Source organism: Pseudorca crassidens, chromosome 7, assembly GCF_039906515.1.
Source record: "Pseudorca crassidens isolate mPseCra1 chromosome 7, mPseCra1.hap1, whole genome shotgun sequence".
Taxonomy (NCBI): Eukaryota; Metazoa; Chordata; class Mammalia; order Artiodactyla; family Delphinidae; genus Pseudorca; species Pseudorca crassidens.
The window spans coordinates 5,176,132-5,203,692 of record NC_090302.1 but is presented as its reverse complement, the minus strand read 5'-3'; the positions used below and the strand labels follow the sequence as shown (position 1 = coordinate 5,203,692).

General features: G+C 58.4%; 2 protein-coding genes across 10 annotated transcripts; one reads left to right on the top strand and one right to left on the bottom strand.

Moving 5' to 3' along the window:
• Positions 1–166: 166 nt before the first annotated feature.
• POMT1 (protein O-mannosyltransferase 1) lies at positions 167–16,254 on the top strand. Of its 8 annotated transcripts, none has more exons than XM_067742915.1 (20): positions 853–1,012; positions 1,806–1,957; positions 3,039–3,145; positions 3,315–3,365; positions 3,913–4,059; positions 4,843–4,954; positions 5,314–5,379; positions 5,465–5,558; positions 5,701–5,856; positions 6,655–6,785; positions 7,113–7,208; positions 8,301–8,393; positions 9,915–10,011; positions 11,422–11,514; positions 11,739–11,859; positions 12,168–12,265; positions 12,840–12,953; positions 13,647–13,773; positions 14,579–14,756; positions 15,422–16,254. In XM_067742915.1, exons 2-20 carry the CDS (start codon positions 1,836–1,838, stop codon positions 15,594–15,596), a joined length of 2,178 nt encoding a protein of 725 aa, XP_067599016.1. In that variant the 5' UTR covers positions 853–1,012; positions 1,806–1,835; the 3' UTR covers positions 15,597–16,254. The 8 variants fall into 8 exon arrangements, with proteins under 8 accessions (XP_067599013.1, XP_067599016.1, XP_067599015.1 ...); XM_067742913.1 differs by having other exon boundaries at positions 878–1,012; positions 15,840–16,254; XM_067742914.1 differs by having other exon boundaries at positions 14,579–15,565.
• On the bottom strand, positions 16,251–22,036 carry UCK1 (uridine-cytidine kinase 1). Of its 2 annotated transcripts, XM_067742921.1 has the most exons (7): positions 21,767–22,036; positions 21,222–21,381; positions 20,256–20,352; positions 19,968–20,110; positions 19,783–19,877; positions 18,029–18,077; positions 16,251–17,514 (listed from the first exon to the last, which is right to left on the bottom strand). In XM_067742921.1, exons 1-7 carry the CDS (start codon positions 21,872–21,874, stop codon positions 17,333–17,335), a joined length of 834 nt encoding a protein of 277 aa, XP_067599022.1. In that variant the 5' UTR covers positions 21,875–22,036; the 3' UTR covers positions 16,251–17,332. The 2 variants fall into 2 exon arrangements, with proteins under 2 accessions (XP_067599022.1, XP_067599021.1); XM_067742920.1 differs by lacking the exon at positions 19,783–19,877 and having other exon boundaries at positions 17,375–17,514; positions 21,767–22,031.
• Between the last annotated feature and the right edge of the window lie 5,525 nt (positions 22,037–27,561).

Genomic DNA, 27,561 nt, shown 5'->3' with positions numbered 1-27,561 from the left:
TAAATTATGCCCGAGTAAATTCAACACTTTCCAAAAGGAAACCCCGCCGGCTGATTCCTTCTGAGCCTCTCCACTGTGGAAGCAGGGGACCCGGGTAGGGCGCGCCCTGCAGCTCTCAGGGCCACACCCACCCCCTGGATTCCCTGCTCCTGGGGACCGGCGGTCCACAGACCTCCAGGGGCCTGACCGCGAAGGAGCCCGAGGGCCCGCAGGAGGGAAGCTCTGGATACTCGAGACCAGACGGCCCCTGCTTTCGTATCAAAGACCACAGGCTGAGAGCCCGGGCCCAGGACGCCCTCCGGCCGCAGGCGCAGGTGAGCCCGCGCTCCCTCTCTCCCCACAACCCGGGTAAGTCAGAGTCACCTGCACTGCGCTAATGCTGGGTGACGGACATGGGAAAACAGGAAAGAACCATAATTCCAGTTATTAAACCTGCAGTACCCTTCTGTCCACGAGTATTAACTCCCATATAGACGAGGGGAGGAAGAAGGGGTGGGGCTGGGCAGCAGAGTTGCCTTCGTGCCGGTTAACCGTCCGGGTCACTCCCTTGACCTGGAGCCGTGTCCCGCTGCAGAGCAGGCTCGGCTGGGCCGCGCGGGCCGGAGGGTGGGGTGGCGTCCGCGCCACACTGAGCAAAATGCCCATACGGTCCCACTGTGTCGTCTTAAAAAGGCAGACGTGTGTCTAGTGTGCCCAGGAACCCTGGGTTGCCCAGCCGTGAATCACAGACAGCTGACGGTCTGCTGCACACCCTTCGAGTCCGGGTCTGGGCTCGCCCAGTGCGCAAGCGCGCCACTCTCGCCCAGTGCGCACGCGCGCTTCACCCCCGGCGGGCCCCGCAGGCGCGGCGAATCGAGCGTCGAGCGGGCTAGTGGGCGGTGAAGAGTGCCGAGCGGCCTCGTCCCCAAAGGTCCGCGCCCCAGCCCGCGGCCCTCAGGCGTCCGGGGCGTGGCCCGGCGCGGGGCGTGGCCCGGCGCGGGGAGCGGCTCTGAGGAGACTGGAAGAAACGCGAGTACGTTTGGGGCGCCGTGGACCAGAGCCCAGGCGCAAGCGGGAGAGTCAGTGCGGAACGCGCGTGCGCGGTCTGTGGGGCACTGTGGCGGGGGGCGGCAGGTCTTGCCTGGCCCGGGGGTGGGGCCGGGGCAGGTGTGCCGGGGGAAGGGGGCGTCCGAGGCGCAGGTGAAACCTTCGGGAAAGATAGCGGCCTGCGGGAGAGAAAGGGGAGTGCCGGGAAGAGGAGTGGGGGCCTCCCAGGGCAGACAGGGTCTCTGGAGAGAAGGGGGTGCTCAGGGCAGATGTAGCTGCAGGGAGAGAAGCGGGCCTCCAGGGCAGATGCAGCCTTGAGAATAGAAGGGGACCGCCGAAGGCCAGATGCAGCTTTGATGCGGGAAAGGCGGTGCCCAAGGCAGATGCAGCCTTAAGAAAAGTGGAGCCTCGGGGGAGGAAACGGGGTTGCCCAGTGCAGATGCGCCCTCGGGGTGAGAAAGGGGGCGCCCAGGGGACGGTGCTGGCCCGCGGCGGGAGGGGAGGGGAGGGAGGATCTTGGCGCAGAGGTGGAGGCTCTGAGCCTCAGGGGGTGGAGGTCACCGCGCTGTAAGCTGGCCACACTGCCTCGGTGGGGAGGGGCCAGGAGGCCGCCTCATTGACCGGAAGTGCCCAGCAGGTGTTGGTGGAGTGAGTGAATATTGAGTCCTCAGATTCCCACCTCGGTTGACCGCTCGTGAAAGCAGGGTCTTGTCACAGCGTCTTTCGAGCCTTCAGGGGGCCACCTGTGTTCTGACGACAGCTCTTCCCTGCTTTTCCAGGGCATCGTCCTCGGCCCGCTTTTCTACGAGATGCTGGGATTTTTGCAGCGCCCTGTGGTGGTGACAGCTGACATCAACTTGAATGTCGTGGCTCTGACCGCGGTGGGGTTGCTGAGCCGACTATGGCAGCTTGCCTATCCAAGGGCCGTGGTGTAAGCCAGGCAACTCCATTTTGGGTGCATCGGAAGGAACCGTAATTTGTTCAGTGCATTGGTGACAGGAAGTGCCTTTTTGAACAGCGTAAACGGGAGAGTAAAATTCCGGGCTTCCTGGTGATGGGTGTCTTTGGCAGTTAGAGGAGAGACCAGCTTGTCCCCAGGACAGCCCCTGCAGAGGCCACCTGTTTGGTCTTGCCCCGTAGGTCAGGAGTGGGTGCAGTAGCCTTGGGTGACCTTTGACAGTCTGGAGAGTGGAGGGCTTAAGATTGAGGAATTTGGAAGTGAGTCCGCACTGATACAAGAGTGTGTTCTTTGTCGTAATGGGAAATGATTGCTGTTATTATTAAAGGGCTGTTCATCATCTGATTAATACATGTGTTCCTTTTCACTTAACTTTTTATTATGGCAAATGTCAAACAGATACACACATACAGCGAATGGTATATTCATCACCCAGCTTCAACAGTTACCAGCTCATAGCCAACCCCTTCCCTGCAGTGGATTTTTTTGAAGCACATCATAAACACTGTGTTTCATTTGTAAACAATTCAGTATCTATCTCTAAAAGATCAGGATTCTTAAAAATCACGTGACCGCAGTAGCATCATCACACCTAACAAGTTGCCAGCAGTTCCTTAATGTCAGTGAAAGTCCCTGATTGAAAGAGGTTTGTTGCGGCTGGCGCCTGCATGCCTCCCTTTTACACCTGTTTTGTCGGGTCACCAGGTCTGATTCCGTCTCTTAGCTGCAGGCACGCTGGTGGACGGGCAGACTAGCTTTGCGTTCAGGAGGCCTTTTGGAGACTGGCTCACAGTACACCCTAAACCCAAACATAGGGAGAGAAATAGAACCTGTGTCAGGAAAGCCTCCTGAATTCCCAACTTTCGTGGGGCGTTTCCCTTCCTGTCCTTATGGGTGTGTGATGCTGCACACGTGTCTTCATAGTTGGGGCAAAAGTCTGACCTTTGCTGGTCACTCTGCAAAGTCCTTTGGAGACACAGGTGTGCATTTATCCTCGTGCCTTTTGTGTACGGTTAAGGTTTCCAGTTGACTATAACATGGGTTTGCTTTGCAGTTTTGATGAAGTATATTATGGGCAGTACATCTCTTTTTACATGAAGCGGATCTTCTTTTTGGATGGCAGCGGACCACCGTTTGGCCACATGCTGCTGGCCTTGGGAGGTAGGATTCATTAGTAAGAGAGGTGGCCCTTTAACACTTATAGGTGAACTTTCTTCAGGGCAGAAGCGGTGTCTTATTCTTTATTATTGTTCCCTTATTGACTGCCGCAGTTTGGTGCTTCAGAAATATTTACTGAACAGGATAGTTACTGATTAATCTTCTGTTTTAGGTTATTTAGGAGGATTTGATGGTAACTTTTTGTGGAACAGAATTGGAGCAGGTAAAGTATCGTTTTCGTTTCCCTTATTAACTTGCATATATTAGATTGGAGAGGTCGTAGCTTTCATAGGGATTAACAACTGTGGTTTATTCTTCTGAATCCAAGGTGTGATAAATGTTTGGGTACAAGTGAAAGATTTTCAAAAAGTCCGGTAAATTCCTTAGTGTTTAGTTACAGTAAGTATTTTATCCCTGGTTTTTGGTACGCATAGCATGCTCGCCATATGTGGCACCTGATTGCCGTTATCTTTTGTACGTATGAATGTTATGTGTTGCCACAATGTTTTTGGAAATAGATGGGTAAACTTATAAATTAAGGATTAACTCATTCAGAGTCCTCGGCATCACTCCCGTACTTCCTGAGAACTGGCCCTTGACCGCACGGAGCTTCTCAAGGCCCCTGCCCGTGGGCTGCACACTCCGTCCCTGATGGGGCCCCCAGCCTTGCACTGTAGACTGTGAGCCTGGTAGTCTGTGTGAAAAGACACTGCAGTGTAGGGAGGTGGTGTGTGCGCAGTGCTTTCAGCCCCGCTGTGGTTCTCTTCCAGAATACAGCACCAACGTGCCCGTGTGGTCCCTGCGCCTGCTGCCGGCCCTTGCGGGGGCCCTGTCGGTGCCCATGGCCTACCAGATCGTGTGGGAGCTCGGCTTCTCTCATTGTGCCGCCGTGGGGGCCGCTCTTCTGATTCTGATCGGTAAGGCCTGGTGGGGCGCAGGGAAGATCCCAGCGCCAGCCCTTGTTTATGTCTGTGCGGCCCCGGAGGGCTCAGGGTTTAGTAGACGTGCCCCCTGCAGTGTCTGCCGCTCGCAGGACGGAAGGACGCACATCCAGTGTGTCCAGATTGGACTCTGGGAGTCACCCCACTCCCAGGCCGGGGGACTGTGGAGCTGTGTATGCAGACTGTGACGTCATGGAGGTGCAGCCATGTGTAGCGGGGCTGCCCCAAACGATACTCCTGCGCGCGCCCGCCGTGAGCACCTCCCCCTGCAACCAAGTCTGTCCTTGAATGAGAAGCTATCCCGTACTCCCGCCTCCTAGGCCTTGACCGGTGGAGATGGACTCAGGAATTTGTGGGTATTCCTCAGAAGGGATCTCTTGGCCCAGGTCTATGAACAAATGACATTAAGTCAGATGAAAATAAAAAGAATTCATGTCTGCTGAGTGACGACCCTAACTGGGCCCCTGTGCCCACAGAGTGTTAGAATGTCCAGGCGGCCTGCGGAATCTGTATTTCTTTTCTCAGACGAGGAAAACGAAGGCTCAGGAAGGGCAGTGACTTCCCCAGAGTCCCCCAGGTCTCGGGAGGCTTGATTCACACCTCAGAAGTGGCCTTCGTGGTTCCGGGGCGTGTCCCCTTCCAGCCACCCCGAGCCCGAACTTGCCACCCTCACGCTCTGGGACGTTTGACAAGGGCCCTTTCTTGTGGACGTTTGCCCTCGCTGCCCAGCACCTGACGCCCGTGTCATTTCCCCGACAGAGAACGCTCTGATCACTCAGTCGAGGCTGATGCTTTTGGAATCAGCGTTGATATTTTTCAACCTGTTGGCCGTGCTGTCTTACCTGAAGTTCTCCAACTCCCAGAAACACGGGTATGGAAAATGGGACGTGCTCTCCTAGTTACTAAGAAAGAGGAGTCCGGGGGGTTGGTCGACCTGAGCAGGTCTGATGCCTTTCCACGCACAGGAGCCGCCCCAGGCACCTCGACTGGCTCTTGGCTGACTTTACAAATAATCCTCATCTTTCTGTAACTCAAACTAACTGGAAAGATGTTCTGGCCAAAAAGGAGAATTCTGTCAGGACTGGCTGCTCTCTGGGGAGACGAGGAGTCCTTTCCTTGCACCCAGAGCCTGGTGCAGCCAGCTGACCCCGAGATCTCTGAGGGGGGCACCTTCTCTGGCCTTTGGGAGACATTCTGATCTCCCAGCTCGGCTTCTGTGCTTTGCTCCAGGCCCTTCTCTCCGAGCTGGTGGTTTTGGTTGATACTGACGGGTGTGGCCTGCGCCTGTGCGGTCGGGTGAGTTTGCTCCACGGGTCTGGGGCAGCAGCCATGTCCTCCGTGCTTGTCTCGTCTTAACTTTCTCTCTGTTGTGTCCCTTCAGCATCAAGTATGTGGGTGTGTTCACATACTTACTGGTGCTTGGGGTTGCCGCTGTCCACGCCTGGCACCTGATAGGAGACCAGACGCTGTCAAACGTAGGTGCTGACGTCCTGGGCAGGGCGAGGCTGGCCCTGGGGGGTCGGGGGGCAGGGAGCACCTGATGACAGGCCTCGGAGGGGGACAGACCTGGGCCCGCCTTCCCCAAAGCAGGGGTGACGTCCCCTCCATCTCTGGCAGGTCCGTGTGCTGTGTCACCTGCTCGCCCGAGTGGTGGCCCTGTTGGTCATCCCCGTCCTCGTGTACCTGCTGTTCTTCTATGTCCACCTGCTGCTGCTCTGCCGCTCCGGGCCGCACGACCAAATCATGTCCAGTGCCTTCCAGGCCAGCTTGGAGGTAAGAGTGACACCCCAGCCATCCTAGAAAGAAGGCCACACTAGACTCAGAGTTTTCTTACGAAACACCGCAAGTGGGCCTTAGAGGAAAAACCAAAACGAGAAGTGAGGCATCGCTTCACTACTACTACACGAATTCTGAACATGCTGACGGTGTAGGAGGGAACGAGGGGTCCGCTCTCTGCAGTGTGACCTGCTGGGCAGGGGCCAGGCTGCACAGGACAGACGCGACTCTGGCATTCGCTCAAGTAACTTTGCAAAAATAATAAAATGCTCCAATTGTGGTGTCAGCAAGGTAGACTCTGAAGTCGGACAGAACTGCTCTTAAGGGCCGGCTCTGCTGACAGCCAGCTCTGTGTGTCTGGGGAAATTTCTTCACTCACCCACACCCCAGAGTTAGACGGACATAATTGCTCTTATCACAGGATGCCTGTAAGAAGTAAATACGGACGAATGGGGGGAATTCCCTGGTAGTCCAGTGGTTAGGACTCTGCGCTTTCACTGCTGGGGCCCGGGTTCAACCCGTAGTGGGAGAGCAGAGATCCTGCAAGCCACAAGGACGAGCGGGGAGGGGCTAGGTGAGCGCCTGGCCCAGGGCAGCCTCCGGTCGGTGGTCATACAGCGTAACATGTCAGAATTATATCACATGCAGTCGTAGCTAATTGTGAGATACAGTGATAACTGCCCCCACCCGGAATACACCCCGGCTGTCATAGGGGCTGGCGGAGGGGCTGGCGGAGGTGTCACGCTCTCGCTTTCTCTCTCCCTCTCACCGGCCACCCCTTTGCTCCTGTCTCAGGGGGGACTGGCGCGGATCACACAAGGCCAGCCCCTGGAGGTGGCCTACGGTTCCCAGGTCACTCTGAAGAACGCCTTTGGCCAACCCGTGCCCTGCTGGCTTCATTCCCACCAGAGCACCTACCCCGTGATGTAAGGAAAGTGATGTTTTTAATGCGAAGATTATAACGTGTTTTGTTTTTTCACATTTTTGCTATTACCAACTCTCACTTTCTGTGAGTAAGTTTGCGAGACAAAAAAACTGAGCTCTCAGGTCCCGATTATCGACGAGACTAGTTATTTCTGCGTGTAAAACCACTAGAGGGACTGGCACTGCCTGGGCTCACATCTTCAGCCCCGCTGGGACGTGAATGGATCTGGACAGCTCACTGGGTGGTGTCTGTAGGGACCTTGGTGGGGGGGAGGGGGAGGCCGCGGGCCCCTTGGTGCCCCACCCGCAGATGTACCCTCTTCTCGCAGATACGAGAATGGCCGCGGCAGCTCCCACCAGCAGCAGGTGACCTGCTACCCCTTCAAGGATGTCAACAACTGGTGGATTGTAAAGGACCCCGGGAGGTGAGTACAGGTCCGGGGACACCTCACCTTGGTCCCGGCCTCCTCTCTGTCCATGCCCCGTCCGCGAAGCCTTGGGACCGGCTCTGTGCCGGCCAGCCCGCGGTCCAGGACTTAGGAGCCCAGCATCTCCTCCAGGTGTTGCCAGGCGTGTCCCGACTCTCCCCACCCCGTGGTCTGCCCCCACTCCCTGCCGCCCTGCAGACGCCCGCCTTCCTGCCATCATCCCCACCTCCAGTCCCAGCCAGTCCTGTTGGTTCTGCTGTCGGGGTGTCCGTCTCCCCCATTGGTCTGTTTCCACGCCTGCCTCCCCGATACCCCACAGCCCCCCCAGGTGTCAGGTCAGGCTCCTGCTCAAACACCTCCCTGAGCTCCGAGCTCCACGGCCCTTAGAACGGATCCAGTCCCCAACTGGTCTGCAGGGCCACGCCCTCCGGCTCCAGCCCCATTCCCCTCGCAGCGCTCACCCTGCCCCTCATTTCTGCAGGAAGGCAGGCTCCTGCCACAGGCTCTGCACCGCTGTCCCCACAGCCTGGAAGGGTCCCACCAGGGCCTCTTACTCAGCACCTGAAAGTCAGCCCCTCTGGGACGCTGCCTGGCCGCCTCCCAGGCTCCCCACCTTCCCCACTGTCAGCATCCCGTTGGCTTCCGCGTGTCCGCTGTCCGGCTGCCCATATGTTTGCTCCCTAGTTCCCACTCAGTGCAGTAACTTGAGGGTGGTGGCCACGTCCGTCTGGCTCCGCCAGATGCTCAGCTCCCAGCCGTGGGGCAGGGTCTGACAGGCCCTTGCCACTTTCACCGAGCGAACGTGGAGCCACAGTCTGTTAGAAGGATTTCGGGGCAGGTGCGGGCGTTCGTAGCAGGTATGGCGCAGTTGCGGTCAGTGTGAAGGCGGCTACTAGTGGGGCCACGCCAGGAAGCTTGGAAAGTGACCTGAGGTCTCAGAAGAGAGTTAAATAAAACGTACGCGCTGTGTTTTCACACGCTTTCACCTCACACAAGGAACACGGTGACGGGCGGCTGTGCGATTCCACGTTGCGCGAGCGAGGACCGGGGCCCCTGCCGCCCCGTGAGCGCAGCTGCACTTTCTTGCAGGCACCAGCTGGTGGTGAACAACCCCCCGAGGCCTGTGCGGCACGGCGACATCGTGCAGCTGGCGCACGGCATGACCACCCGCCTCCTCAACACGTGAGTCCCCTCCTCTGTTCAGAGCAAAGCGTGACCGCTGCTGTGCGCCACTGCCTCTGGCCTGGCTCTGCCCTCGATGTCGGGGTGGGGGGGCAGGGGACCCCTAGTGGTGGTCGCAGGGTAGGGGGAGAGCCTTAGTGATCTGAGTGGGACAGCAGCCTCTCACCCGTCCTGCAGGGAGGGGCCGGGGTGACGGCCGGGGTGATGAGGAGAGTCCTGCCTGGAATGAAGTGTGGGTGTCCTTGCAGATCGGGGACCCGTGGGAAGGAGAAGTGAGTTCAGGAAGGATCTCAGCTCGGGGATGGAGTCAGGAACCCTCCCTGGCTTGACCTCTGGGCAGCCTCCGCATATTGATGGGCCCGGGCCACCTCTGCTCTCCTTCCACCCGGCCTCTCGGGCCATCTCGTGGGTCTCAGTGACCCCACACTCGCGCCCCAGCCCCGGCCTCCCCGCTGGATGCCTGGGCTCTCTGCCTCCCCTTCTGCTTCCCGGGGAAGGAGCTGGTTGCTCAATCCTCATCCTCTTCCGCCACCCCTGTAGTCGCTGTGTCGGGAAATCCACGAAGGTCGCTTCCTTCTCTCTGCACGCCCAGCCCCGCCCAGGCCCCGTTCCCTTTGTCCTGCAATGCTGGGAACCCCACTGCCTGCCCCCTTCTGCACGCGGCAGCCACGGCTCCCTCTGAAAAACACACACTCTACTCAGTGACCTCACGTCTCTGCGGAGATCCCAGTGTGACTGTCACACTCAGAATCACACCCCACCCCTCTGCTGGCTGCAGGCCCCCCGGGACCTGGCCCCGTGACTCCAGTCACCCTAGCCCCCCACTATCCCCAAAATGACCATGTGCAGCCCCCCTGGGGCCTTCAGTTGCTCTGTCTGCCTGGAACGTTCTTCAACTCAGGTCCCCCCACACACACCCCACCCCGTGGCCCACTCGCTCACTTCATTCAGGTGTCAGCTGAGATGTCCCCGCAGCAAAAGCATTGCTGTGTGCTGTGCCTGCCCTGGTTGGGTGTCATTCGTAGCACTCACAGGGCCTGCGCTCGTGACTGACTTCCTGCTCGCTTCAGGGTCCCCGGCTCCTCTGCGAGGCCTCGCGCAGAGTCTGGTGAAGCGCGGTTTCCTAGTGCGTGGGCGAGGGGAGCCGGGGTTTCTGGGCGTGTTGTCCTCCAATAGTAGTCGTGGCGCCCCAGCCATTTCCGAGAACTGACCTCAGGCTGCTGCCGGCTGGCCGGGTGAGCTCCCAGGCTCAGCCCGTCCTCTGAAAGGGGGATGACAGGCCCCACGGTTTAGATGGGTGTCTGCCAGATGCCCCCAGAGATGTCATGATTGCAGAGTCTGCCCTCTCGTGTTTGATTTATCGCCCGGCTCCTACGTGCTGCATCCTCGGAGTGGCAGCCGCGGTGCTTGAAGGCTGACTGGCTTTGTTTCCTGAAGAGCGTTCTTTTTCCCGTAAGAGCACAGTGAGCGCCTTTCAGAGGAGCTCGGGAAGCCCCTCGGCAGCGCTGTTTGGTTTTCCAGGCACGACGTCGCGGCCCCCCTGAGCCCTCACTCCCAGGAGGTGTCCTGCTACATCGACTACAATGTCTCCATGCCCGCCCAGAACCTCTGGAGGCTGGTGAGTCTAACCCCAGCGACCGTGCGCGCTGGCAGCACAGCCCGTTCTAAGCCGCCCCTTAGGACAAGTGACTGCCTGTTCTACGGAAAGGGGGAACTGGGTAGTTTTTTTCTATCAGAGGAAGGAGCTTATGGTACGATGGACGGCTGGGCACTCTGTATGGGGCTCACGTGGCATTGCTGGCAGAAGGTCCCTCCCACTGTTTGGCCTCCAAACCAGTGCCCTGAGCACACTGGGAGCCTCTTTTGTCAACCCTCACCAGGGATTAAGAAGGGTTTCCCTGGGGACAGGCAGGGCCATCTGGGGGTTGATTCCTGGCACTGCCCTCCTAGGCCCTGGGCCTGTGGTCAGGCAGTGCCCTGGGCAGAGTGGCAGGAGGAGGGTTCTGTCACTGGGCCGTCGGACCGTCTGAAGTCAGGGACACGCGTGAGAAGCACAGCGGCGGTGCAGTGGCTGCACTGGGCTAACCTCCGGGGGAGCCGGGCTCCCCTTCAGCCCCCACAGGCTGCACGCCTATAGCACTGGCCCCCCGCCGGGTTCTCGATGGTGTGAGGCCAGGCGCTGCTGGCCCTCTGCGAAACCAGGGTCCGGGGAGGCCGCCTCTGTCTCTGTGCTGGCGCTCTGTGCCGGCGCTGTGTGCCGCAAGTAGGTGTCTGTGCAGCTGCCTCTGTCCCCTCCCACAGTGCTCCTCTGATGTGAGTCGTTGCACCAGCCCCTCACCACCAGGACTCTCCTGGAGGCCCCGCCCACTCCCCTTGCTGCTAAGGCCCATTGCCGATCCCTTCCTGCTCCTCAGCCCCTCTGGTGGCACTTTGAGCCCCACACGCCCCTGTTTCCAGGAACTGAAGCTCCGGGAACAGGCAGAGAGGACGGCTGACCGGAGGGTGAGGCCCGGCCTGGCCTCCTCGTCCTGTCCTCACTTAGCCCCTCGGGTTCTTTCTTGTCAGTAGCTACGTGACTTCCCGGGGTCATCGCCAGGCTCCAGTAAGTTAAATATGGCAGCGCCAGGCTCTTCAGACGTTAGTTTTCTATTCCCCAGCGTCAGGAGTGCCCTGTAAGGGCATCTTTTCAGGGACAGTCTCTGACCTTCCTTTGCGCCATCTTTGCGCAGCATCAGGCGTTGCAGAAGCTCAAGGGTGAGCGTCCGTCCTTAAGTCCCCACTGAAAAGGCTGCCCTGGGCAGTCTCTGGAGGAGGGCAGTGTCCTCTCCCCCGACCACCCCCTCCAGCACCTTGCACAGGCGTCAGCAATAAAGTTGATGGTACCGTCTGGGATCAGCCGTCAGCTCCCCTTGGGGGACTGTCCCCTCATATCAGACCATGTCAGTCTCACCGTGGTGACTGGTCTTCGGTTTTACACTTAAGGAAATTTGAAAAAGAGTGAAATAACGGACCAGGCCTGCTCTTACAGGACATCGTGAACAGAGAGTCGGACACGGACGTCTGGAAGACCATCGTGTCAGAGGTCCGCTTTGTGCATGTGAACACCTCAGCCATCCTCAAGGTCAGTGATGCCGCCTCCCACGGTCCTGCCAGGTGGGACAGAATGACGTGTTGCGGGAGTGGTGAGGGCCCTCTGTGACTGCTCAGAACCGAACCCTATCGTGACGCTCCCCAGAGCAGAGCCGGCCGCCCTTGTCAGCTGCTGGCCAAGTGACCGGGGTGGGGTGCCCCGGGGCCAGGCTGAGCCGAGCCCGCCCTCACACCCTCCCCACTTCTCTTCGCCAGCTGAGCGGGGCGCCCCTCCCGGACTGGGGCTTTCGGCAGCTGGAGGTGGTCGGGGAGCAGCTGTCCCGGGGCTACCACGGGAGCACCGTGTGGAGCGTGGAGGAACACCGCTACGGCAGGAGTGAGCCCCGGCCGCGTGGGAGGGGCCGCGTGCGCTCCGTGCTCCGCTGCAGACCCTCGCCCTCCCCCTGTAGCTGGAGCGGTGATAGGACTCGGGGTGGGGGCGGGTGTCCCTGGAAGGCAGGGCAAGCCGAGCTTTCTGACTTGAAGGGTGCTGAGCGGGTGGGTGGGCCGTGTGCTGTGGGGAGAGCCACGTGGAGAGGCGCACTCTGAGTCCTGGCGGGTTCTTTGGAAAGCAGCTGGCGCTGCCACTGGGAGCTCCCTGACCTGGTTCTGCTTGTATCTTGTGGGTTCTGGTGTGTCTGCCAGGCCAGGAGCAGAAGGAGAGGGAACTGGAGCTGCACTCCCCTACGCAGACGGACGTCAGCAGAAACCTCAGCTTCATGGCCAGATTCTCGGAGCTGCAGGTGACAGGCGGGCGGGGGGGTGGGCGACCTTGCCCACTGGGTGCTGGCTCCTCGCCAGGGCAGGCACTGCAGTCTGTAGAACTCCCGCCTGCCCAGTGTCAGCCTTTAAACCGGGACCTGACTCGGCAGGGAGGGAGCATTTCCCTCTGTCCACTCTAAGTACTTGCCTGGCACTGTCGGTCCCCTGCCTCCTGGCTGTCCTGCCTTGTGGCTTTGCCGGCAGGAACAGTCAGGAGCCAAGGAGACTGTGCAGCAGAGTGACACTGCACGCAGGTCAGGGCAGGACGGGCCACGGTCAACACGGTGCAGCCCCAGAGGACTCAGGGTCCCAAATCTAAAAGCACCCTTAGTGCCCAGTCCCATCCCTTAAACAGACGAGGCGACCGGAGCCCAGGGGTAGGCGCCTCCTGGGCTTATCGGCCCGTTGCGCTGCCTCTGTGGCATGATCTAGATGAACTTGAGGTCGGACGCCCACGTGAGAGGGGCAGCGGTTTACTCTGCGCCCTGGCAGATCCCTGAGCGATGAAGGCGGCTGGCTGTCCGTGTGACTCCCAGCGGCCTCTGCTTTCCGCAGTGGCGGATGCTGACAGTGAGAAGCGACGATTCCGAACACAAATACAGCTCCACGCCGCTGGACTGGGTCATGCTAGACACCAACATCGCCTACTGGCTGCACCCCAGGACCAGTGTAAGCAGAGCGTCTGTGCGGCAGAGCTGTCTTGCGCCTGAGAGTTCTGTGATGTTAAGAGCAGCTGTTGCATCCGACCAAGTCCCAGCCTTCTTGCGCTTCCCTAACAAAAGCCTGGGACCTGTTTTTAGTGCTTTGGCAGCTCGAGGCCAGAGCTCCCCTGAGATGCCAAGGAGTCGGGTCCTAGCTTGTCCACAGGTCGAGGGAAACCAGGCTTGGTGGCTGCGGTGGGAGCGCATGGCTCCCCTTCTCTGGCAGACGTGGTTTTTGAAACAGCCCTGCTTGATTTCCCGTGTGGCACATGGTGTCTGGGCCGGTCAGTGCTCTGTGTCCCTGTGCATCGTCTCTCTTCACCTGGGAGAGCAAACGCAGCACGTAGCGGGTGCCCAGTAATCACCTGCTGAGGGGGGGTATGTGCTCAAGATGCTCACCCTTTTCCTCCCCCCCGGAAGTGGGGGGCCACGGCTCGCTGGGAAGCGGGGTCTGAGATGAGCGTCTGCATCAGCCCCCTGGGAGCAGCTCTGTTGTCAGAACAGAATCCCGTCTACTCCCGGCTCTCAGTTTCAGCTTACGGAGCTGAGAACCTTCGCACGTCCGTCCCGGCAGCGAGGGCGGAGGGTATGGTGGTGCCCGTGTCTGCTCTGGGCTGTGGCGTCTTGGCTGAGGTGACAGGGTCTCTCTGTGCGCCCGCAGGCACAGATCCACCTGCTCGGAAACATCGTGATCTGGGCCTCGGCCAGCCTCGCCACCCTGGTGTACGCCCTGCTCTTCATCTGGTACCTGTTCAGACGCCGAAGAAGAGTCTGCGACCTCCCTGAGGGTCCGTGCAGCTGCCCACACGTGTCTCACGCCCACTCTTTCTGGTTCTGACGGGAGATCCTTGTGCTTCGGGTGTCAGCCCGGCCGCACCAGCAAGCAGGGCCTTGAGGCCACCTCTTTGTTTCTGCCTCGAGGGAACTTCTGTCTCTTCCCCAGAGACAGCATGTTGCAGTCCAGTCCCCGCATCGCCTTCAAGGCTTCTCCGGGGACGTGCAGGTGTCGGGCAGGAATTGCCTGACACCCTGGAAGTGGCTGATGGGACAGAGGCGCCAGCGGGCACTTAGTCAAGGGTGGTGGTTTGCAAGGACAGAGACCCCATTCAGACCATCCTGAAACAGGAAAGGAGCAAACACCCAGGGCAGGGCCGGGCCCCGAAGGCCGTCAGGGGCAGGGAGGCGCCTTCTCTGGGCTCAGCTCCGAGCTGGTCATTCTCTCCACCGACTCCCGGCTCTCCTGGGCGGGTGCACGGGTCCAGCCCCTCCACTGCTCCCTGAGTAGTGAGACCCAGCTCGGAATCTCCGGGTGAGCCAAGGCCAGCAGGCAGTCGGGAATAAGCTGAGCCTGGCCCCCAGGAAGCTGGCATTTCTCAGGAAGGGGACGGTAGTACCAGCAGGAAGTTACAGGAGGCTCTTAGGACACAGTCTGTCCTTCCTCCAGAAATGTGGGAAGGCTGGGAGGGGACACAGAGAAATCAGGAGCTGGAGCTCGCGTGTACCTTGCGGATGAGGAGGCCGGCCTGCTGGACCGCCGGGAGCTTCCCAGCTGGACCGTCAGCAGCGCCGGCTCGAGATGACCTTTTCCCACAGATTGCTGGCTGCGCTGGGCACTGGCCGGGGCTCTGTGCGCCGGGGGCTGGGCCGTGAACTACGTGCCCTTCTTCATGATGGAGAAGACGCTGTTCCTCTACCACTACCTGCCCGCACTCACCTTCCAGATCCTGCTGCTTCCTGTGGTCTTGGAGCACGTCAGCGACCACCTGTGCAGGTACGGGGCCTTGGCAGCCACGCCCCCCTGGGGGTATGGGTCCAGGGGTGTCTTGAATGGTGATTCCAGTGTGATGCAGATGGGGTTAGGATCACAAGCAAGGCTCTGCAGGGGTTCAGAGGATGAAGCTAACGAAGGCTGCCGGGAGAGGAAGGTGGCTGATGTGCACGGGAGATGGGGAAGGCCCTTTGGGCCTGGAGAGCACCAGGAGCAAAGAGAAGGACAGGGAAACATGGGGCGTGACCCGGAGCAGCCGGTGGTTCGTGGCCGGACTGCGTGGTGCATGGCAGAGATAAACCAGGAAGCTTTGTAAACCAGAGCGAGTTCGGGAGGCCAGGGCAGAGGGGGAGCCCTCTCTCTTTGGTCCCCAGGAGCCTCGTAGTACGTCAGGAGGGCTGCACTCTGCTCACGGGGGGTTCGGGGGCAATACCCCGGCATCCGACCTTAGATGGAGCAGAAGCTGTGGAATTCTGGAAGAAGAGCGAATGAGGAGAGTGGGGCTTAGCGCATCGGGCAGGACGTGGTGAGGGCTGATGGTCAGGCAGGGGGTGGCCGGAGGAAGGAAAGGCCGGGGTAGGTGACCACGTGGGCGACGGATGCCCAGAGGACATCGTGGTGGGGACGGGCCGGCCTCCCCACGCCCGTGCTCTGCCCTGGGCCGGCAGGTCCCAGCTCCAGAGGAGCCTCTTCGGCGCGCTGGTCGTGGCATGGTTTGCCTCTGCCTGTCATGTGTCCAACACGCTGCGCCCGCTAACCTACGGGGACAGGTCACTCTCACCCAGCGAACTCAAGGCCCTTCGCTGGAAAGACAGCTGGGATATCCTGATCCGGAAAAACTAGTAGGATGCGGACACAGTGACGGACGGCAGGGCCGGGTCAGGACAAAGTAGAACCGTCTTTTGTGAGCACGTTTCCTTCTGACAACGCAGAGTGGCTCTGAGCTTGGTGGGGACTCAGGCTCGGCAGGGGTTCTGTTCTGGTTTCGCTGTTGAAACAGTCCTCTGACGAGCACCTCGTTTTGAGCAAAGTCTGTTTTCCCCCGGACCATAAAGATCAGCGCCCTCCACGTCTGCTGACTCCTAGGAGCCCCGTGAACTAGCTGAGTGTGGAGCGGCCGGCGTGGGGCTCCTGTCGGCCTAGATGGAGGCAGGGAGGGGCCGGCTTGGGGCGAACCAGACGAGGCCCCGGTCTTGCTGTCAGAGGCTGGCGGTGGGCTTTGGCTGACTGGCCCGCTGACCTGCTGACCCCGTGAGGCCGCGGGGAGTCACCCTCATGGTTCAGGGGCACACGAGCTATTGCAACGCCGGCCTGAGGAGGTTGTGCAAGGCTGGCCGTTCCTCCTCGCCATCGCTGACTCTTTAACCGCTGCCCGGAGAGCCTGCTGAGAGGTGCGTGAGCGACTAGCCTCCTAACCGTCAGGGTTTGTGTTATCCATACATTTCCTCGTCCTGAATTTGCCTTTTCTTAATGTAATTAAAAAGGGACAAAGTGACATTCATATTTGGTATTATTTATTGGATCTCTCTCCGAAAGGGCACAGTAAGTTTGACAAAACTTTCACAGTCATCAGAAACCAGCCACCGTGCTCAGCTGAGCTCAACTGATGTCTCTGTGTAACTACAGTTAGAACTCGACAGCTGGTGGCTTTTACAGAAACAGCCACGTGGGAGGGAGGACAAACGAGGACAAGACCATGACTGATTGTGAGGCGCGGACGCTGCGTGAGCACAGGAGACCGGCCACCTTTGGGCCGCGGCATCTGCTCACGTCTCTCTGGTCCACACACGCCTTGACTGGAGGTGACGTGCCCTTGACCTGGCCGAGGGCGACACCAGGAAAGACCTGTCCAGACAGCAGCCTGGGCTCAGGGGCCGTGAGTAGGCCTGCGTGAGGACGCTGTGCCCGCCGGAAGGCAGACCCCCAAGCAGGCGGACTCGGGCTGGGCAAGCGGGGGCCCCGCCTGTGCTTGGTGCTGGTTAAGGAAAAGCTTGCTCCCCAGGGCTCCCTCCTGGCTCTGCCTTCCGAGCACAGGCCGGAAGGAAGGAAGCCTGTCTGTGGCCCCTGGTGTACCAGGTCAGTGTGTACCAGGAGCACAACCCTGCTGGTGGGTCATGATCTTGGGTTACTAGGTCACAGCGAGCATGGTGTCAGGAGACGGACTACAACAGAAAACATGTGGTTGTATAACACATAAAAAGGAAGAGAGTTACCTCTTCACACTTTTCAGTTACACGTGTGTGAACCAGATCATACTAGTCTCTCTTGCTGCGGGTTCACCGTCAAAATCACAGCGTCCGGGCTATTTCTTCAACGTTCCCCAAATATGTGACTCGCTCACCACACGTTCTGTGGCGTTTCTCAGTAACTAAAGAGACCTTTAAGCCTCTGTGATGTGAGGAAGCGGGTGGAAAGGTCAGGGCTGCCTGCAGACATCCTGTCAGACCCAGTCTGAATAACTCGTCCAGGTTTCCTGAATTAGCGAGGGACGCCTGGACTCCAGCACCACCCCGGCCACGGTTGTGTGTTTAGGGGCAGGGGGGCATCTCTGGACCCGCGGGAGCTGAGCACCCCACTCCTCAGTGGGGCCTGCTGCTGGACTCCAGGTGCGACCGTTTGCCAGAGGTCAGCACTGCGGGGTGGTCTCCCGGCTCAGGAAACGTCCTCTTGCAGCTGCGCCCGTTGGACCCTCCGCGATGCCACTTGCAGATGTCGCCATTGAGGATGTCTTGGATGTGCTGCACGATAAGGTTGATGGCCACTGCAGCAGAGACAGACAGAGCTGGGTCAGCTGCCCCCACTCTCCATCACGACACGCCGGGAGCGATGCCCGCCCAGCGCCAACCTGGCGTTACTGGTGAAGCACACAGTTTTCCTCCCTGAAGCATCTGTGTGGCGCTGAGTCTCAGCAGACAGACAAGTGCACGCTGGGGCCTGAGCACAATAAAACCTACCTGGCTCGGTCGGCGAGGGTTTCTGTTAACTAACTCTGGTTAAGATACCTTCTGCTAATGAGTGACTCCCTGTCAGTTTTCCATATATATATATATTTTTTTCCCAACAGCTTCCCGGAGATATAATTGACATAATGCATTGTGTCAGTTTAACGTGTACAATGTGTTAACTGTTTTTCCAAGTACATTTGAAACCTGTGCCCCAGATGTACACAGACAGGCCTCACGCGCTGGGGGTGTCTCAGTAACCACGACAGGATGGGCAGTGCCTGCCTCCTGGTCCTGGGAGGAGTGGGGGCAGCCGGCAGGCCTGGTCCTTACCCATATTGTCAACCCCTCGAGGGATTATCACATCAGCGTACTTCTTCGTCTGCAAGGCAAGAAAAGGAAAGTCTCGTAAGGATCTGTCCCCCAGATGGTTTCAGCTTGCTTGGGGCTAGATGCAGGGAAGCAAGCCCGGGCCCGTCATGGCAGATGGGGGGGCAGGGATTCAGGGTATCTGTCAACCAGGTGAGAGACGGTGACCCCAGAAGTGAGGGAAGCTGAGCTGAGGCAAGCTCTAACAGCACTTGTCTCCCAGCGTCTCTGAGATGCTTGTCTCTCATGAGCACTGCTATAGGGGCCAGTTCTCTGTGCTGACCACCTGGTTCTCTGGGCCGAGTGAAGTGGGGCACCCTCCCACTACACACAGGGTTCTTGACCCTGTGACAGCAGGGCTGCGCTGCACGCGAGGACCTGCTCCCCTTCCTTCCCCGCCCCTCATCTGCTCCCACGCCGAGGAACTCACTCCCTGTTGGGCACCCTGTGGCACCACCGAGGAGGGACCCCAACCAGATGCTGCTGAGGGCGCCGAATCTGAAGCAGCGGAGGGAGGCAAGGGAGGAAACGGTCTGGGCCCAGAGACAGCCCTGCAGACCGCTGAGTGTCGCCAGCGTGTGGATGTGGGCCAAGGAGGCCTGTCACACAGATTAGCCAAGTCCTGGGGCAGCTGTGTCTGCAGGCAGTGGAGACCCACGGGAGACGTGAGCACGAGAGGGCCAGGGCTGCCTCCCATGGGGCTGTGGACAGTGGGCTGCGGGGGGCAGGGGGGTGGAGCCCAGCAGAGCTGAGGAAGGTCTTCCCTTCGGGGACGCGGGGCACACGGCTAGCTCGTCAGCTCGCTGTGTGGCTACAGGTAAAGGGGAGGGAGAGACGGAGGGTCCGGCCCAGAGTGGGCCTGCTTCCACCCAGGGGCACCCGGTCACATCTGGAGTCTGGAGTTTTACCGTAAACGACCTACTTTGCCAAATGTCTTTCTGTAAATAAGAGAGACGGCAAAACAGTCAATTTCCTTTTCTGATCACTTTCCAGAAACTTCAGAGAACATGAATGTAAAATAAAAAAGGTTTTCTTGAAATAGCAGAAACAGAACTCCTTCGTCCTGTTTATCTAAAGCAGGAATCCTGGTTCTAATTCCTTTGTGCCTCATTTTTCCCTTTAAGAAGCAAAATATTGTTCAATTCCCCTTTAAATCCTTACGCAAGTCCTATCTAGTGACAGTGAAGACTGTGAGACGGAGGAAGACAGATGGCCACAAGCAGTGAATTCCTCCTCTATAGGCCGGCCAGCCTTCCAGTGCCAGCCAAAGGCAGCCCAGAGAAACACACGGCAGGGATGAAGTTTCTGAGCACCTACTGTGTGCCAGGCACCACTTTGGCAGCCAACAGACAAAAATCCCTGCCCCTGTGGAGGCCACCGTTCTAAGCGGGGAGGATGCACAGTGTGGGTCAGGGGAGAAGCAGCGCCCTGGAGAGATGCAGACAGGCCAGGAGGGAGGCGGCGCCGGTGCCAGGGGTGAAGCCTGCGGGCAGGGGCCGGCCGGCGAGGAGGCGGCAGTGGGGAAGGGGTGATGGGGCGAACAGAGGACACATTCACAGCTGAGAACGGCTCCTCGGGAACGTGGGTACAAGAAGCTAACTTCTCCATTTATACAGCAGACCACGTCCATCCACGGCTTGGCTCTCACAGAACGGGGCACCGGGGGGTCCTTCTGAAAAGGGAGAAAAGGAGGTCCCCAAGCAAGCGGAAGGCGGTACCGGCAGGCAGAACTCCTCGAAGGCCGGCTTGACGAAGGTGGTGTACTGTGTCAGGATCTGCTCCAGCTCCCGGCCACGGTGCACGTCCCGGAGAACTGTGGCGACAGGAGCAGGGTGGGGACCTTCAGACCCCCGGGACCCGTGGCCGGGCCGGCCAGGGGCAGAGAGGCCCGTGTCCGCCTTACCTCTTCGCGACAGCCTGACATCAGGGTCAGTGTCCACAAAGAGTCGCAGGTGGAACATGTCCCGGATCTCCTGGCTGTAGAAGACCAGGATGCCCTCGAACAGGACCACGTCTGCGGGGTAGACCACCGTGGTCTCCGCTAACCTGCAGGGTGAGACCAGGAAGGGGCCCGCCGTCAGCTTCAGTCCGCGGGTGTGGACTCCGTGCTGGGGACAGATCGTGGTGGCGGGGGGGTGTCCTCACCAGCCCCCAGCGCACAGCCCTCTCCTCCCAGGAACCACCTGCTCACCTTGAGTGGGTCACAAAATCATAGATTGGGACCTCGACTGTTTTGCCCTCCACAATGTTTTTCAGAGTTCTGTGCATCAAATCGTTATCAAAAGCATCTGCAGGGATGGAACAAAAGGCAAGACAAGCCTGTGTCCTGGTGCTGGGGACCGCAGGGGACTCGCTCTGCCTTGGGGTCAGCACAGCTGGGTGCTGCTGCTACCAGTGACCCTAAGGAACAGCTGGACTGGGAGCTGCCCCCTACAGTTTACATTTGCAGGGCCCTCTGCAAACCACAGGGTGGACCTGTCCTCGCTGCCCTTGGGCAGTGCCACCACCCAGGGATCGGCCAGCCCTGGGAGGTAGGTGGGCTAGGCGTCTGCTTCTCTCTATTTCTGGGAAATAACACAGACTGACGCTTCTCAGACCTTCTTCCCATGTGTCCCCTGGAAAGGAATGAACATGGGAGCCAGCCACTGGGTGGAATCTTCTAGTAGCAGCAGGGAGGGGCAGCCTGGCTGTTCCTCCTCATCCACCCCATCTCCACCTGTTCCCCCGGCCCCCGACCAGACCAGGAAACAGAGCTTCAAGGCCTCTGGTTCTTGTTTACCCACTGCTTCCACTGCTGGCCTCTCGAGGACTCTGCCCCAGGGCAGGTGGCGGAATGAAAGGCCACAGTGGATGCGGTCTGTGCAGAGGACCCTTAACATTGGGAAGACGCATGGCGTTCTCCGTGACCATAGTCGTGGCAGAGAAGTGGTTCTGAAGGCCCTTCTGAGGCGCAGACTCCCTGACTGGCTCCAGGGGAGCCTGGAGCTCCGGCAGGGCCACCCAGGGCCCAGAGAGCGCGGGAAAGACGCTCCACCGCGGGTTATCTGCGTGATTTCATGGAACCGCTTAGGTCTCCTGCTGTCCAGGTCCAACCCTGGACCCAGTCTCCGTGGTCTGCCCTCCTTCCCCACTCCCTCCCCACCCTCAGGGTCTCTACCTGGATGGTCGAAATTGTACTGTCCCTTCAAGGCCTTGGCCTTCTGTTCCGTGGTCAGGACCTTATAGAACCTGTCTTGACTCAGGATGACCAACTTCCGCTGCCGGTGGTCTACTTCATTCTGTCCCAGCAGCTCCATGATCTTCTCGCACACAGTTGACTGGGAACACACAAACAGGATCCCCGCCTGGAGACGCTCACCCTGACCCCCGAGCTCCAACGGGCCGGCCAGTGACAGTCCAGCCAGTGACGGGTGGGGCTGCGCTTGGCGGGAAGGCCTCGGGGCACTGGCAGGGGCAGCGCGGACCTGGAGGCCACGAGAGGCCAGGCCAGCGGGAGGCTTGCGGGGGGGGCCCCGAGGTCCAGCGCCCCGCTCCCCGCTCCCCGCCTGCACCCTGGCCTAAGCTTGGCCAGCCGTGGCCGCAGCCCACGCCCGGGAGGGGGCACCTCGGCAGCCAGGGGCTGGGGTCTGTCTCTGGACGGAGGCCGGAGTCCCAGGGGGCCAGCGTGACATTCAGGCCCCGCCTCGCCGCCCAGCCCCTTACCTTGCCGCTCGCGGTACCGCCGCTCACCCCGATCAAGAAGGGCCGCTGGTGAGGACGGTCGGCCTCGTGCGCGGCGCCCTCGCAGTCGCCGCCTCCAGCCGAAGCCATCTCCAGCGCCGCTCGCCCGCATCGGCTTCCCAGCTCACGCAGCCTCCCCCAAACCTGCCGGCCCGCCCCAGCGCAAAGGTCGGAGACGCCCCCCCGGAGCCCCACTTCCGGGAGGCGAGCGGCGCGGTGGGAGCGGGGGTGCAGGCGCGCGCGGGGCACCGCGAGAGTTGTAGTCCCTGGCGGCTGTGGGCGCCGCGCATGCGTGGGCTGGGCCGGTGCTCCGGGAGGCTGTGGAGGCAGCTGGACCGGCTGCGGCGCTGCCCGTTTTTTTTTTTGCTGCAAAGGACAGAAACAACTCAATATCGCAACTGGCTGCAGGAGTCTCCAGACGCCGGGCGGCCTCCGGGAAGGTTCCCTCCAGATACACCTCCTCTGACTGGGGCTGTCGGAATGATCCCCCGGGACTGCAGGACCGGGGTGGGGACGTGGGCCAGCGCCCGCACCGGCAAGTCAGACTCCTGAGCCCTGTGACCCGGGTCGGAAGCTGGAAAGGGTTCAGCCTCCTCGCGTGCGGTCACCCCGAGAGCGCGCTGTCACCTATGCACCTGCCCCTTGTGGCCCGCCCCTGCCTCCACCTCAGGGCTCCCACGCCTCTTGCCTGGGCACAACCTTAGCGCCGCCTCGGCTCACCCCCCTCCAGCCCAGCCTCCACGCTGGCCACCTGAGTTTCCTGACACTGCCCTGATCGTGTCACCCACCCATTTCCCCGCTAGAGCCTCAGTGCTGCCTCCAGCACAAGTTCCTGGCCTCCTCAACCTTCCCAGGACGTGGTGGGCAGAAGTCATGGAATGACTTTTTAGACTCAGCATTAGACAGGGTGTGAGCCAAGAAGGCAGAGGCCCTGTCTGCTGGATTCCACCTGTACCCCCAGTACCCGGCACAGAGGAGGCAAACACCGACCTGTTCCAACTGCATGTTTCCCCAAGGCATCAGGTCTCTCTTTGCAGGTCTAGCTCCTAATGCATCGTGAGCACTCCATGAATATTTGATGACGTTGAAATATGATGCAGGAGAGGCTAATGCGCAGACGTCTGGCGAAGTCACTGTTTACGCCACTTCAGAGGCCTTAACCCACCTCAGGAAGGGTTACAGGATGGTTCTTCTGATGGGGGGGGGGAGAGGGTACAAGGGAACTTGGGCCTCCTGAGCCCTGTGGACCTGGACAGAGGGAAGCTGAGGAAGGAGCGGCTGGATGGGCATGAGAAAGCCACCCCCTGCCTGAGAGGAACTTACGCAGAAGCTCAAAATAGGGAGGGCCGTTCACACATTCACCTCGGGGGAGGCGAGTTTAGGCACTTGGCTCTGGGTTTAGAGTTGGGTTCAAACCTTGCCTCTGCCGAGTGACCTCGGGCAGTGATGTGGTCATGGTGTTTCCTTACTTCCCAGATGTTATGGGGGAAGTGTTATGACTTCATGAAATTAACACGTGTGAGTGGAGCTTGAGGAATCTGATGGTGGGCAGAGATTCAATAACAGACCACAAGAGAAACCGAAGTAGAGAAGTTTATTACTCACAGGTCTTGGAGGAGGTACGCGGCATGCCTCAAGGGGCCACACAAGAGGTCAAGGCAGCGTGCAGACAGAGAGGCAGGCCCTGGGGCATATTCCTTTATCAGGGTCTGTGGGTGGAGTGCTCTGGGGTTCCCAGGCTAGGGCTGGATTGGTTAATTCAAGCCGAATGAGTGGGGTTTTGGTAAGTTGCACGGGGGCCTTATCTCAGGGGCGCATAAGGCATACAGGCAGGGGAGACCGTTGAGCACAGGCGCATACGTTGGCTGGTGACTCCACAGGCTGCTGTCTAGGGCATGCGCGTGTATGAAGGGACGTACTGTCAGCGTGAGGCTTCTGCAGGCCGCTTCGCCAAACAAACTGGGTGCCGGGGCGGCAACACCATGGAGTAGCTTAGCTGAACTCTCAGCAGGGAAATACCGCGGTGAGGCTCCCATGCCGGAAGGCACGCAGAGGGCCTGGTGTAAGGCCTGGCCCGGAGCGGGTGCTGGGTGCCTGCTACGTGTTTTCTTCATTTGTGTATTTGTCCATTTGGCATCCGTGCCTCACGGGGCCAATTATATTAATTATATTTTCTTATTTTCTGTATTCTTTTCGTTTTTAATGCTGAGACTTTTTTCTGGGGGTGGGCTGTGCCACGCGGCTTACGGGATCTCAGTTCCCCGACCAGGGATTGAACCCGGGCCCTCGGCAGTGAAAGCGCGGAGTCCTAACCACTGGACCACCAGGGAATTCCCGTTATTTTTTGTATTCTTTTTTTTTTTTGCGGTATGCGGGCCTCTCACTGTTGTGGCCTCTCCAGCCACTCCGCGGCATGTGGGATCTTCCCGGACCGGGGCACGAACCCGTGTCCCCTGCATCGGCAGGCGGACTCTCAACCACTGCGCCACCAGGGAAGCCCTACTTTTTGTATTCTTGATGCTGTGGCATCTGGGGGCTTCCCCCCAAGGCCTGCCACTTCTTAGGGATAGCAAAGGGAGCCCATCTTTCCCATGCGCACCAGCCAATGCCCAACCCCTTCTCATCTAACCCTACACGCTCCCACCAGGCCCCAGGCCCAGACACCCTCCTAGACCCTCCACTCTACCCTGTGCCTGGCTGACTCTTCCCACCATCCCTACCCCGAGGATGCTCCGGCCCCTCCCCAGCTGGACCAGGCTAGCCCCTGTCAGTGTTCTCTGCAGCCCCGGAAAGCATGGAACACAGTTGCAATCATGTAGCAGATTCTGCAGTCATGCGCTTGATGTTTGTCCCTAGAGCTGAGCGCTATGAGGGCAGGGCGGTGGCTGGCTTGTGCTGCCGAATCTCTCTGCCACGCACAGGAAGCACCTGTTATTGCTGAATAAGCAATGGGGTTGAGACTCATAGGTTTGGCTTTCTCAGATCCAGGTGAGGCAGAATGCTGGGATTCTCTGCTCCCATCTGTACCAACCCCCCACCAGGTCAGGTTCACAGGAGCACAGGAAACACAGCTTTCCAACATGGCCCCCCTCCCCCATCCCCTTAGCCAGCCCCACCGCCTGCAAAAATGTCCGTTCATTCCCCTCAGGTCTTTAAGCTTTTGTTGAACACAAGCTGGCGCTCAGCACTTAAAGAGCTGACCAGGTGCCCGTCGTTTTAAGAGTATTTGTTGCTATTTTCCCAATCACGGTGTAACCCATGCTCATTGCAGAAAATGCATAGGCACAAACACACACACAAATAAAACTAAAACCAGCTGTAACCCCTCACCCAGGGAAGACCGTGGTTTTGTATTCTAGTGTTTGCTTTTCTGGTCTGGTATGGCCATGGCTAGATAGTGCAAAGTTAAACAAGGTTTGGTTACATATATTGAATAGCAGTAAAGCCTCACACAGTCCGTCAGAAGGGCAGAAATAGGAGTAAACCCATAAATAACCAAAGTGGCCATTAGTGAAAGTCGATTGTGCAAAAGACAGTTCTTGAAACAAGAGCTCTCAAAACATGGACTAAGCCTCGGGGTACGTTGTTATATAGTGAGGAGGCAGTGACTGTTTATTCTTCACCATGATTGGTTCTAATGTTAGGATTTTCTTAAATGATAGGGAATTGGTTACCTCATACCAGTTTGGGGAAACGGTTTCAGTTGTGCTTACGATTTCCAGAGGCAGAGGAAGGAATGACCCCGGTCAAGTTACTCTTGCAAAATAAGCTAAATTAAATTTTATGTGTACAGGTAAACCATCACCGAACCAAACCGGGGTCTGTTTGCCTGCACACAGTAAAGCCAATCTCCTGACACTGGGTTGCGGTGAAGGAAAATAAAGCGTTTATTTACTGCAGGTGCCAAGCAAGGAGTCCAGAGCAGCTAGTGCTTCAAAGGCCCAAACTCTCCAATGGCTTTCAGGGAAGGTTTTTAAAGACAGGGTGAGGGAGGGGGGCTGTGGGGTGTGTGATCAGCTGGTGGACATTCTTCTGATGGGTTAGTGGTGAGGTCATCAGGAGTCAACATCATCAGCCTTCTGGTTCCAACCGGTCTGGGGTCTACGTGCTTGTGGGCAGCATGCAGTTAACTTCTTCCACCTGGTCAGGCTTTCAGTATCTGCAAAACAGCTCGAAGGACGTGGCTCAGAATATTAACTGTAACCCTTGAGGAGGAACTAAAGGTCCTTGACTTTGTTTAATGGCTAAACTATTATTTTGTTTTGCTTGACTGTTTTCCTTTCTGCATTTTCTCACTTCTCTGATTAAATTTGCTCTTTGGAACTTGGGGAAGGCCTAGGAAGCTAACGTTTTTCTACAGCCAAGACGCAGGTGGAGGACATGGCGGGGTTAGGGTGTGTGTGGGGTGGTCTTCTTCGGGAAGGCCCCGTAGGGTCCTGCTCGGTTACAAAACTGGTTTTGTCTGCTCAGGCAACTTTCAAGGCTGGTCTTCGTTTGTTTTTTACTTTAACAAGCCCATTTTCCTGATGGGGAAATTGAGGAGCAGAGAGATTACATGGCTCGCCCAAGGCTTGCGGCCGCAAATGGACCTCCAGTCAAGATAGCTGAGCTAGAGTGTTTGCACAGATAACACGCTCCAGACACGGAGGAGTGCATCATCGTCCCGTTCCAAGACAAGAAAGGTAAATATGGTATCCAGGCCCTTGAGAGAAGAAGGTCCTCGTTGCCGTGTGCCCATAAAGGAGCCGGGAGCAGATTGTGCCTTGGGGGGGCGGGAGTCAAAGCCACAGCCCCACGCACAGCAGCAGGGTTGTGGGACTGGCCCTCTGCGTTCCGTGCGAGCCTGAAAGGGTCTGTGCTTTTGTGAAACTGAAGCAAACTGCTACCCCAATGGCTCTGAGTAGAGTCCTCTCCCAGAAAGTGGAACGCTGGGCCTGACAGCACGTGGGCCACCTACATGGTGCAGAAACCCCAAGTGGAGAAATAAAAGATGGTCCAAGCCAGTGACCTCCTTAGAATCCACCATAGAAGCCACCTGCCTCATACCCCAGGGCACACGTGCGGTACACACACGGTGCCTTTAGCAGTTAACTCCTGCTGACCATGAAATCATGATGTTGCTGAAGGCCACGAGGAAACCCCCCTACTGTGCAGCAGTCAGCAGGTGTGGCAAATGGGCTGAATCGCATCTAAGAAACGACAGTGATTTGAAAAGGATTTAAAACCAGGTCTATAAAACTGTTTGAAAACATGGCAACTAAATGCAACACATAATCCTGGACTGGATTCTGTCCTGGCAAAAAATGCGCTGGAAAAGGCGTTGTTGGCTCATTTGTCCCATTCTTGCAACTTGTCTCTGAGCTTGAAATTATTTTCCAAGAAAAAGTTTTAAAAACCATTTGAAGAGAAAGCACATGGAATAGAGTGCATCACCACGGAAAAGACATTATGAAAAACATGCAGATTTTAAAAGAACCAAATGAAAATTTTAACCGTGAAAAGTAAAGACATCAAGATGCTTTGCAGAGCCCCCCCCGACCGCCCAGCTGTGGTTTGTCTGAGGTTTTCTCTCGTGTGATTGAATTTATGGATTCTTGGAAGGGATAGACGACATCAGAGCTTCAGAATACCTGCATCACCTCTGTTTCCTCATGGTTACTCTTCCCATTTGTTTATTTCTGTCTTTTTCGATGAGATTTTTTCTTCCCATCTAAGGTGGATCATCCCTGTCCCCGTTGATACTGTAGAGCAGTGAGATGGTTACAAGTTCTGAGCGT

Bases quoted from the DNA above. Each gene is read 5' to 3' on its own strand.
- UCK1 (XM_067742921.1), bottom strand. From the start codon at position 21,874: ATGGCTTCGGCTGGAGGCGGCGACTGCGAGGGCGCCGCGCACGAGGCC. The intron at 21,382-21,766 runs GTAAGGGGCTGG...GTGTGTTCCCAG, and splicing joins GCGGTACCGCGAGCGGCAAG to TCAACTGTGTGCGAGAAGAT. The intron at 20,111-20,255 runs GTGAGCAGGTGG...CTCACCCTGCAG, and splicing joins GATTTTGTGACCCACTCAAG to GTTAGCGGAGACCACGGTGG.
- POMT1 (XM_067742914.1), top strand. From the start codon at position 1,836: ATGCTGGGATTTTTGCAGCGCCCTGTGGTGGTGACAGCTGACATCAAC. The intron at 4,060-4,842 runs GTAAGGCCTGGT...TTTCCCCGACAG, and splicing joins CGCTCTTCTGATTCTGATCG to AGAACGCTCTGATCACTCAG. The intron at 12,266-12,839 runs GTGACAGGCGGG...TGCTTTCCGCAG, and splicing joins CCAGATTCTCGGAGCTGCAG to TGGCGGATGCTGACAGTGAG.